Below are 12,065 nucleotides of genomic sequence, written 5' to 3'. Positions count from 1 at the left end.
TTTACTTTTAATTTAACTAAATTTCTTATTTTACTTTCAATTTGTTTTATTTTTATTTTACTGTTATATTTTTTAATTTATGTATTTTTTTGTTTTTTAATTTTTTTATTTTTAAATTTATTTTTATATTTTTTTATTTATTTTTTTATTTTTTAAATTTATTTTTATTTTACTGTCTTATGTTTTAATTAAATTTTTTTATTGTTTATTTTCAATTTAATTTTGTTATTTAATTAAATTTTTTTGTATTTAATACATCTTTTTATTTTATATTTTTTTATCTTTTTTTTTGTTTCTTTTTTATTTTAAATTTTTATTGTTTTTTTGTTTGCTAATAAAACTATATGTTATACCACAGCAAAAATCAAGTAACCAAGTTTCAATTCATGCACAAAATTTTGGGATATTCAAAACAATTCTCATCAAAAATTACTATATTATTAAAAAAAATTAACAAAACCTATTCCATTTTGGTTTAATAATGTCAAATTTTTAACAATTCCTCATTCCTCTCAGCACATTTTCTTCATATAAAAAAAGTGTCTAACATTCGTTTTATGGAAAATGCCTAACAATGTCACAAAAAAAAATTATCAAAAATCAATGCAAATTTCGAGCCACTTTAACTTGGCAAAATATTATAACTAAATTTATTGGGCTACTAAACTGAATTCCCAGAATTTTTCTAGAAATTCTTACAAAAAAGTTATATGGAAGAATGCTGCACATTCGTTATAGCAACTTTTGTTATGCCAAGCTTTGCTGAGATATCTTAATTTTGGTTTGACGGAAATTCGCTGGTACAAAAAGTAGGTTCTTGTAATTTTGATCATATTTGTGTATGCATATGAAAGTAGCTGCATGTGCTGAATTAGGTGCGCTGGGTATAACTGCTGTAAAATTCATTGTCTTCTCCATCTCGCCATTAATACAAAGAAACTTCCTGTTTTCACATAAGTGAATATATGGCATAACTAAGTCATAAATTTGCTACTTAGTATTCTGCACACGTGCCCCAAGTTAACACATGTGAATATACAAGTTTTTCCTCACACCCGCACACGCATACTTAGACACACCTATTCGTGCTCCTTGCTTTTACTACTCCACCTTTTTCACCTGACTCCCCAACATAACTAAACTCTTTTTTTTTGTCTGTCATTGATGTTACCGCCAAACTTTAATATCCAAATGCCCATGTATGCGTGTGAGCACGTGTGTAACTATACTTAAAATATCACACTATCGAATCGTATTACAATGTCGTAAAATCTAATAAACCATTAGCTATACTTAGGCCAACATTTAAAGTGGTAAATCGATCTGCGTTCGAAATTCATAATGGGCCGTCAGACGAAAAGCTTGTCTCGCGCTAGCGCTCGCGCTCGCCTTGCCTACCCCACCGGTGCGTTCCAAATGGCCATGAATGTAAATTCCAATTTGGTAATATTTGGGGTGCGAAATCTTATATACATAAATGTGTACTCATAAATGTACATACATACAAATTGATATTTTGGGAAGACATTGTCGTTAAAAGTAAGAAATATCGAAAGAAAATGAGTTGAAATTCGAGATGATTTTTGTTTTTGTATTATCACTTTTGCTATTGTTGATTGTTGTTTCTACGATTTCATTACTATTTTTAAATGATACGAAGCTTAATCCCACTAATTATAGACTTTATTGGGCATTTTAACATTTTTATGTGGATAATTTGACACCTGAATTGTTTTTGTTGGTTAATGTTACACTTGTCTGCATTTTTGAACAGCAAGTGGTCAGTTTCGAGATCTTAATGGCTCTTTGCTTTGTGGGTACTCTGTTTTATGCCATAAATTACGGTGTTAGTTCTCAGTTAATGTGTCATAATTTTTTCAAAGTTCTGCAGAGCAATGAGGTTCTAAAGAAATGCAGCTAAGTATGTGTACATATGAGACATGTTTTGCTGACCTAATTGACATTTACTTCATCAGCAAAATAATTGAATTTTTCATAATACACCTTTTCCATCGAAATCAGAACAAAAAAGATTTTCTATTTTAATTATTTTTTTATGTGCCAATCAGAGTAAAGTATGCAAAAAAATACTAAGTTCGGAGCGTAAATGCCGTTTTAGGGGCACCAACCTCATGTGAATTAGTGAAATCTGATTCCATTTAAGCCCACGGATGCAATTTAACATCAATGCCATAATTCTTTCTGACCCATGGCTAACGTACTTCTGAAAATGTAAAATATGTTGGACAATAAAATTTTTTATATGAATCTAAAACATAAACAAACTCTTAATTTAACCTGCCGTATGCCCTTGATAATTTTGTAGACTTGTAAAATTTACGCATTTAATAAAAGCTCACTCAAAACTCCACTTTTCCAATGAACACAACAAAAAGAAAAAAAAAAAAATTAAATTAAAAAAAAAAAATTAAAACAAAAAAAATAAAAAAAATTAAATTAAAAAAAAATTAAAACAAAAAAAATTAAAACAAAAAAAATAAAAAAAAATTAAAAAACAATAAAAAAAAGAATTAAAAAAAAATTAAAAAAAAAAATTTAAGAAGTTAAAAAAAATAAATAAAATATAAAATAAAAAAATAAAATTAAAATAAAAAATTAAAAATAAAAAAAAGAAAACACAAAAAACCCACTTCTCTATAACATGTATTACTTTTGTTATACAATACTATTCTGATTTTTATTAATATTATTTTTATTATTTGCATTTTTATAATACTTCACCTTTGCTCTAGTAAAATTTAATTTTATGAAAATTATCTCATCTTACTTGCATGCTCCAGTTTCACAAACAAGATGATCATTTTTGGCTTTTTTTATTGGGCGCTTACACCACTCGTTGGGTGATTTTTTCCACTAATGAAGGGACCAAATATTGTTGTTGGTTTTGTAACATCATAAATATTTCCCACAAACGTTTTGGGAATGCTACTGGAGTGACAGTCCTTGGCCGGCTATAAGTCCAAGTCGTTCCGGTAACGTAAAACCGACTGTCGTGAGAACGTGGCAGAAATACTCTCGAATGTTTGCCATTGCCTGCCGAGGGACGACCGCTATTATCCATCATTTGGTGTTTCATATCCCTGATAGGTTTTTATGTTCGGTTCTGACGAATGGTAATCACTTACAAACGCATTCGTCAATGGCGGCCTAAGTTGACCATTGGAAGGACAAAAAATTTTGAAGTAGGTGTACTTTAATGATCGATTAGATTGCAAATAAAGAGAAATAAACGCGTAATCAACTTATGAGGGTCCCAGAGAATAAATAAGTTCCACCTTCCTTTAAGCAACATTTATCACGCAATGGGTCAGATCTATATAAGCATTCAAAATTGATTGCTATCGCGTTCACAGGTGTTCCTTTGGTAGTAGTTGGTAGTACTTTTAGTTTATGGAATAGTAGCAGTCACACAGAGTTAACTCATGTGAATTCGACTATTGTGAAGCTACATATTCCAAGTCCTATTGGAGTATATTACCAGGCTAATAAGATTCAATCTACATGGCTTTCTAGAATTCCTGTAATGATTCTAAAATTTGTTTAATTTTATATTGCCTTTTCTCTACTTCCTGAATAAAGGAGGAGACGTTACCCCTTCCTTGACCACAAACTGACTCTGAACCTATATTATAAATGGGGAAGCCTCCCCTTTTCTGTCTAAAAAATAAGTCATTGAGCGTAAATTTAATGAAAGCAAAATAGTTCCATAATCTTCAAATGTCTAAAAACTCTTGCTGCTGCAGCTGAAAACTTTATTCAATGTAGAAAAGCTAAATTCTTTTTCTTTCTAATTTCTTACATTTTTCGTTCATGAACTCAATAAAACATAAGCAACTAAAAAAAGAAGGCAGAGATAAATAATTTTCATAACTTTTTTTATTGCATTAAAACAAGTAAAATTAATTAATCAGAGCCATTACAAATTTCACCTAAGCGCAATTAATGTGCTTTTCACTTTCCTATAACAACCAAAGCAGTAATGCTGACGATTTAAAAAATGTGCTACCGGAAAACAAAAGACGAGGCGAAGCAGACTTTTATTTTCGATTTAATTTTTTATTGCGATTTTTATACTTATTGAAATTTTCTAATTTTTCTTATTTTATATGCCATATTATTGTTATTGTTGGAGTACTATTTCCTTTTGCTTCATCTTTGCATTATTTTAGATTTTTTATTTTTGTTGCATTGTTATTTCCAATCGATGGTTTTCCTTTGTTTGCTTCTGGTCTTTTATTTTTCAGTTTTCTTTAGTTACACCCTCTAACAGCGGCGACTTCTATAAAAAGTTTTGTTACAAAGAGAAGAAGAAAAATCGTACAAAACACTTTGTTGCAGGCGTTAAAACTGCACATTAAAAAGTTGTGGCTAAACTTTAAAAAGTACTTTTGTAGAGTGCTGGTCATGACTACATATGTACATACATACAAACACGCTTTCATACATAGTTCACATGAAAAGGGCGGAGTGTCGAATGAGTAAACTCAAATGGCAAATATTTAGTACGAGTAAGCAGCAATAGGGCAAGAATACAAGGTGGCACAATTTTAATAATCCAATTTTGTTTTTTTTAACTTGTTTTACTAAATGAGAAAAAAAAAATGAAAAATTATTTTGAATGATGGACCTTATTTTGATCTTTAAGCGCTCCATTACATGGCTGTTTGTATCATATACTGCAGCTCTCTAGTTTACAATGTCAAATATGATTGACGCCATTTACACAAATTATAAATATTCCTATAGGGTGATCAATTTTGCGCCACCTTGTAAATATTAAATGGCTAATGAATGACTAGGCAAATGAAAAGCAAACAATGCAGAAAAAGAGTTCAACGCGATTGGTGCCACACTTTGCCGCCTCCTCGTCAGACGGCATACATACACGTATATATACGAACACGTCATTGGTGACGTCAAATCTTGAGAAGCAGGCCCATGAAAGTATCTGCATTTTTTACGAATAATTTACAATTATACCACTATATATCCCTTGTTAAGTGTTTCGCCGAGCTTCTCCACCAATTTGTGGTGATCCACTTAATGTCGACTTACAAATGGAGATACCTTCAGCTTTATGCCAGCTCTGAACAGTCAATATTTGATGTGTTAAAAGTAGTTTTATTTTTTTCTTAGAAGAAATATAACAGGGTGATTTGCCATTGCCTGCCGAGAGACGCTTGCTACTTGAATTTTTTTTTATCATTTGATGTTTAATGCCCGCAGTGAGTGGGCTTCGAGTACCGACCCACCAAATGTTACTCACGCAGAAATCCACACGACTATGGTGGCAGCGTTTGAAATTCTTATGATTCATGCAGCTTTTTCCAACCTGCTCGAATAGTTCGACTTTCCTTCTAGTTATGAAATATTTCCGAAGAAATAACAGCCGATGATAGCTCCAGACCAAAGCACCTATCGAACAGAAAATTTTTCGGTGTTTTCGGTGTGTAGAGGCGTCTATTGAATCTCCAGTGGATTTTCGTTACTTCATATCTGATAATTTTGCTGCTAGAGAGTAACTTAACCAGAACAGAGTGCGGAAATGCCCCAAACACTAGCAATTATACACAGCCTACGGAGCTTGATAATAGAATTTTAACAATTTTAACCCCTTGTTGAATCGTGCAACGTTTCATGTTAAATCTCGTTTTCTTTATTATGACGTTATTAACAGTTTAGTTGCTTGTCCTTACTTGTTAGAACGGATTAAATTTAATGTCTCCAAGTGATAAGAAATGAGAACACAATATGACAGTAATGCTCCTATTTCTATATAATGGTTAAAAAAAAAAATAAATACATTTAACGAAAGTTTGAAATTCCGTAAAAAATCACAATTCGTAATTGATTTCACTTAAATTTTTGTTTTCAAAAAGCCACGAAAATTATAATCTGATTGATTTTAATTAATCATTATATTGGAATTAATATTCAATGAAAGTATGACATTTCATATTAAGTAATTAGGCTTAGAAGAAAAAAACCTAATTTGTATTGTATTTATGAAATATTGTCGTATTCAGTCGCATTAATTTTTTTACTATTCATTTGCTCTCGAAATAGGAAATTAGTCTAAACTGTCAATCTTTGTTTATGATTTTCTCCACTGTTCAATGTGTCTTGGTCATATCATGTTTTAGATATATTCTTGATTTTTATTATTTTTTTTTGTTACATCTTTTTGTAAATTGTTTTGAAAAATTTAAAAGAATTTTTGTTTATATTTTTTATTATTTTTTCATAATTTTTAATTTTTTTGTAATTATTATTATTATTTTTTTTTTCTATTTGTTTATTTTTAATTTTTTTTGTATTACTGTTTTTATAACTTTTATTTTTTTATATTTTTATTACTTTTTATTATTTTCGTTTGTTTTTTATTATTTAATTTTTTTTTAGTTCTTATTATTTTTATTTTTATATTTTTTATAATTTTTCGTTTAATTTCTTATTTAAGTTTTAATTTTTTTTATGTAGGTAATTTTTATTATTTTATTGTTATATTTTTTATAATTTTTTTAGTATTTTTTTATTGCTTTTAATTTTTATTGTTTTTATAATTTTTATTATTTCTTATTATTATTTTTTTATATTTTTATAATATATATTTATAATTTTTTTACCAACCATCCTTGCTATTTTAAGTAAAGTAAATTTATTAAGTAAAAATAAAATTCATTATATTTACTCAGGTCCTAATAGTAAATAGTTACCTTGGAAACTGATTTTCATCAGCACGATTTTGTCAAATTTCACAAGATATTGTATATGCAAGCAAATATTGACCATAAATAATTCCCGATTTTAAATTTTCTAACATTTTTTTGATGCCAACTTTATTTCTTAAATTTTTACTTCTGAACACGTGAGAACATTTTCGGTACCGCATGCATACCCAGACATTCTCTAAAAATTCTGATTAAAAAGTTTAAAATTTTGATGACAATTTTTCGAAATTCTTTAAATGCTTGCGAATTTTATACCAAGTTTGGAAATTTGCTGCATAAGGTATTTATTCTATACTTTTATAGAAAATTAACGAAAAAATTTCGCATGAAAAATATTTCCAATATTGCAAAGGGCAAAGTGAATTAATTATGCGAGCACAAGTGTTTGCACAGTTATGTAGGTGCGCTTGCCTTCACCTAAAAGGGTGTGAAATCTGCCGCGAGCATTTTTAAATTGCCAACCGACGGACGGACACTGGTCACTAACACCTTTAACCCATTTCCGAACACACTTCCTTCCACGCAACATATACGAATGCCCTTTCGCATTAACTATCCTTCAGTTGGCATTTTATTGCTGTATTGCTGCCTTGACGCCGCCAGCTAGCCATCCTTTCGGATGCTTTTCACAATGTGGAGTTTGTAGGTGGCATGAAAAGTTTCAAAGCTAGTGCCGTTAGCACAGCACTGAGCCGAGTGGAGGCGTGCCACTTTCACCTTCAACTTTGACAGCTTGTAATTTATTCAAATGCGCTGGTACTGCTGGCTATACAAATGTATGAATATTTATTTAGGACTGCCTTTGCAATATTTCCTTTTTGAACATGTTTTTCGCATTTATTTTTACCGGCGGCAATAGTTTTACTAACGGCATTTTGTGCCATTTGGGCATAGCATGTGAAAGTCGAATAAACTACTGTGTAGCTGGTAAAAAAAAAAGAAACCAAAAACAAAAAAAAAATATCCATGTAAATTTGCACTAAGCATTTTGCTATTATTAATGCTTTGTTGTTGTTGGTTTTTGTTTTTAGCAACGGCGAATGGGAGTTTGCTGTTTTATTAGCATTATATAATTTAATGATTTGATATCTTTATGCTGATTAGGTAATTTTTGTAAGGACACGCGACGGCTACCAGTGTAATTATTACTTAATGAAGGTCTAATGGATTTAAAATAAGCGGAGTAACTAAATTAGGTATTAAATATTGGAAAATAGTAAATTAAAGCTCACTGCGCGTAATTGCATACATAGAGGATTGTGCAAAGAGGGCTATAGGATCTAGATATAAGTTTTGTCTCTATCAGAAAGTTAGGCACCCAGACTTTTGTGGAGTTTTTAAAGTTGGTTAAAGTTGGTTTTAAGGCGAAGGAAAATCTCTCCACGAATGTATTTTCATTTCAGAAGATATAATCTACCCATTCTCTCGAGCTCGCTTCGAATATTTGAGCATCAATCAGCTTTAAAATTTAAGATATACAAGGTGACCCAAAATTAATCAATCTAACGAAAGATTTCTAATTTTTGCAACTGACATCGTCAATAATACTTGACACTTTTGAACTAGACAGCGGCAGTATACAAACAGACAAACAATGGAGCGCATAAAAATCAAAATAAAGATTTCCTTTACTCAAAAACATTTTTTTAAATTCGAAAACATAATTGGATGATTAATTTTGCGCCACCTTGTATGTGCCTAGCAACACTTAAAGAGATTATACAGCCCACCAAATGTCCAGGTTTTATAGAATTAATTAAACTTTTTTGGATTGGAATTTTCACACTTGAATATTGGGATTGAAAATATGGAAATATGAAAATACTGCTGGAGTGACAATCCTTGGTCGGGTCGTTCCGGTAACGTAGAAGCCAACTGTCATGGGAACGACAGACATGGAGATATCCTCTTATTCTCGTTAGCTTTGTCGCCACTTCTAATGCTGGCCATTGATTTTATGGCAATCCTTGAAATCTCCCCGTCAGCATTTCTGCAGCACGCAAATGCTTTTTCAACGAAGAAAATGGTAGAATTTCTATTCTTTAAAAACTCAATCTTAAACTTAAGTTTTGAAATTTGCAGTCTGCTGCACATATCGGTTGTGATTTAAGAATCTTTTATTATATTAATTTCATTCGCAAATTATTTAAAATGGAATATTTTCTTAGAAACACTTTTTTTTATATTCAAATCGCTAATTTATCTTAATTTTTTTCTATTTACAGAGATTCGTCATAAACAATTTCGACTGAATATGTCGCGCGATTACGAATTCTTCGGCGTGGTCCAAGATGATCCCACACTCATAGCATTCCTGCGCCAAATCCAGATGCGCAAATACCCAATGCACTTCCATAAGGAGGGGCAAGGAGCGGTAGGGGCAATGGCGGTGCCGCCCTCCTCCTCCTCCACAGCGACGCATTTCAATTTCAGCACTCATTATGAAGGACTTGCGCCCGAAATGGCGCATTACGTAGCCGATCTGTTGGGTGGGAAAGAGAATGGCGCCTTCATACAATCGCTACCCGGTAGTATGGGCCATCTAATGACTGCGCCGTGGCTAGCGGCAACATTGAATTGGGCGGGCATTGTAGTGGAGCCGGAACCACGTCGTTTCTTCACGTTGCGCAAACAGAATGCGCAACGACCGGATCTGCAGGTGGTGCACGCATGCATCTCGCCCAGTCCCTTTCCCAAAGAGGTGAGTGAACGCGCGGTTTGACGCATGAAATAATTTTTGTTATATACAAATTACTTTTTCTCTCCCCATCTCTTTTTCGCTCTCTCACTCACTTGTTCTCGTTTCCCCAGGTTACCATACACAACGAAGAGTCTGAGGTGCGCATCAATAGTCTGCTAGACGAAGAAACTTCGTGGTTTAATTCACGCATCAAATGCTTTCCATTGTTTTCGCTGATGTTGGCGTGCAATCGTGTGGAATATGATTTGTTGAGTTTGGGAGTCCATGGACACGAATTGGAGGTGAGCGAACAAACGAAATTACAATTTATCACGTTTTTTTATTAATATAATTAAATGACTTTTCTTTCGCCCACTTAGATCCTAGAAACGCTACCCTTCGATCGGGTACAAATCGAAGTGATATCCATACACTTGTCGGAGGACATCGCACGAGGCTATGTAGATGCGCTAACAGAGTTCCTAGCGAGTAAATCATACAAATTACAAAAGACCTTCGGTCGCAACTACTTCTATCAACGAAACAAATCGACGAGTCGAACACGAAAGAAAGATATACTGCTACTGAAAACACCTTAATTAGCAGTAGCAGCAGCAGCAGCAGCAGCTGTGGTTATTGGTGATGGAGATGCTGCTGTGAACGAACCAATGAAAGGGGGGAATGCCGCCAAGAATGCTGTTGCCGCCGCTGCTAATGCTAAAACAAAGCTATTACTTTAACTCTTCTAAGTGTAAGAACTTATTTAATATCCACCCGAGATTTGCTGCGAATTTATGAAACGAAGAAACTACAAAGCAGCAAAAAGACGATACTCGAAATCTTTTAGTATCCCTTAAGTAAGCAAATAAGTATAGCAAAAGTCAGATGCGCGCGCGCGGAGTAAAAATATTGTAAACGATTGAAACGTGTTTTGGCAGCTGCTAACACACAAACTTTGCATAGCACATAATTTAGAGGGAGGGTACGCAGATGAAAGGCATAAATCTTAGATATAGAATTAAAATATTAAACGAATAATTACAATTACATGCGCACGCAGGCGCGCTAAGAACGGAGTGAAGAGCAAACAAAATTTCCTTAAACAAAATAGCTATAAAAAAAGAAAAATACTTTCCACTCTAGCTTCACTATATGCGTCACACTTTACTGTCTGTCGTGAAGAACGAATTCTTTGAAAAATAAATGTTTTGTGCACGCTTTTTCGCCTGCCTTCACTTTGCTGCGTACTTTGTCGTGAATTCATAATTATCATTGTTTCGGAAAAATCATCAAAATTACAAGCATTTTTTGTTGTGTTTTTCAATCATTATTACCATTATTTTTTAATACTTAGTTTATAAGTTACAAAATATAGCAAACAAACAAAAGATGCAAACGCAAAAACCCAGCAACGAAAATTACAAAAAAAAAAAATAAATAATATAAATAATTAAAAAACGAAGTAAAGAGATTTATAAGAATTTCAAATTGTCGCTGTTGTATAAATATTAAAATTAATTTATATTACTACATACAAACTTAGTTTATTTTGCACACTTAGTTTAGTTTATCATTAATTTAAATGAAAGAAAATGCTTTATTGTACTTTAAATTATTGCCTAAACGAGTTAAATTGTCGAGAAGTGAACAAAAGTGAATATGTGAATGAGTCTAAATATTTTTTTTATTATAGAAAGAAGTTAGCGCCGCATCTCAGCTGTTGCTAGTTGGTATACAAAGAAATATTGAATATACATAAATGTAGTCATAGTAATGCAAAATTGATAATTAAATGTTAAAATAGAAATTATATAACTGAAATAATATATACATAGATACATACATAAATATCGTAATGCTAAACACAACCACATAACTGACTGTTTAATATTAGTACATGAAATTATTGTTTACGGAGCAGCTAAGAAACACTTTCTTCTACATACTAAAAAAAAAATCAAAAAAAAAAAAAAACAAAGGATGAGCCGCAAAGCTATGGGAAAATGTAAGTTTTTTTTATTTTAATATAGCAACTACAACTCGCATTGAAAATTGTTTATGGCGTAAGAATATGCCGTCAGAGAGCCTATCTCTGGGCTCTGCTAGCTTCACGAAAAATTCGCATGTAAAAGCAACAACAAAGTTATCGAGCAACATTCATCTCTAGCAAAAAAATTGAAATTGCTAACGTTTGGCGAAACGAAGAAGCCGAAGCCTATTGTAATTTCTTCTATACAAAGTTTTCTATTCTTTTTTTTTTTTTTTTTGATTTTTTAGTGACAAAATATTTGAGTTTTGCCTTTCATGGGGGGAGGGTTTTTACGTGGCGGTCCCAAACCCAGCACACAACCAGATATCCAGGGTTGCTGCCCCTTTTCACATTAGCTCGCTCTCAAACGGATGTTTGGGAGCTACCCAGAGCATACTTTGAAGTTGTGAGCTGTTTGAACCTGGCTACTCTCAAGTGAATGGCAAATCAGGGACTGTTCCCACTTGCGTGGACGTGAAATTGGCAAAAATGAAACTAAATTGATCACTGTTAAACATAGTTAAAAAATATATAATTTTTTGTTATTTTTTTTTGTCCTTTTTTTGTTTTTTTTATGTTAAACTTTTTTGGATTTTTTCATTTT

At 32.0% G+C, this 12,065-nt stretch overlaps 1 protein-coding gene across 1 annotated transcript in view; it reads left to right on the top strand.

Moving 5' to 3' along the window:
- LOC129246894 (protein Star) overlaps positions 1-11,534 on the top strand; it is a 107,180-nt gene extending 95,646 nt beyond the window's left edge. Inside the window, exons 3-5 of the mRNA XM_054885608.1 lie at positions 8,978-9,453; positions 9,564-9,734; positions 9,813-11,534. Of these exons, the coding sequence (XP_054741583.1) occupies positions 8,978-9,453; positions 9,564-9,734; positions 9,813-10,031 (866 nt within the window). The 3' untranslated portion in view covers positions 10,032-11,534. The remainder of the gene's footprint in view (positions 1-8,977; positions 9,454-9,563; positions 9,735-9,812) is intronic.
- The last annotated feature ends 531 nt before the right edge of the window (positions 11,535-12,065 follow it).

This window comes from Anastrepha obliqua, chromosome 5 (assembly GCF_027943255.1).
Source record: "Anastrepha obliqua isolate idAnaObli1 chromosome 5, idAnaObli1_1.0, whole genome shotgun sequence".
Classification (NCBI taxonomy): domain Eukaryota; kingdom Metazoa; phylum Arthropoda; class Insecta; order Diptera; family Tephritidae; genus Anastrepha; species Anastrepha obliqua.
Note: the sequence above shows the minus strand (reverse complement) of the source record. Positions and strands in the feature narration are given on the sequence as shown.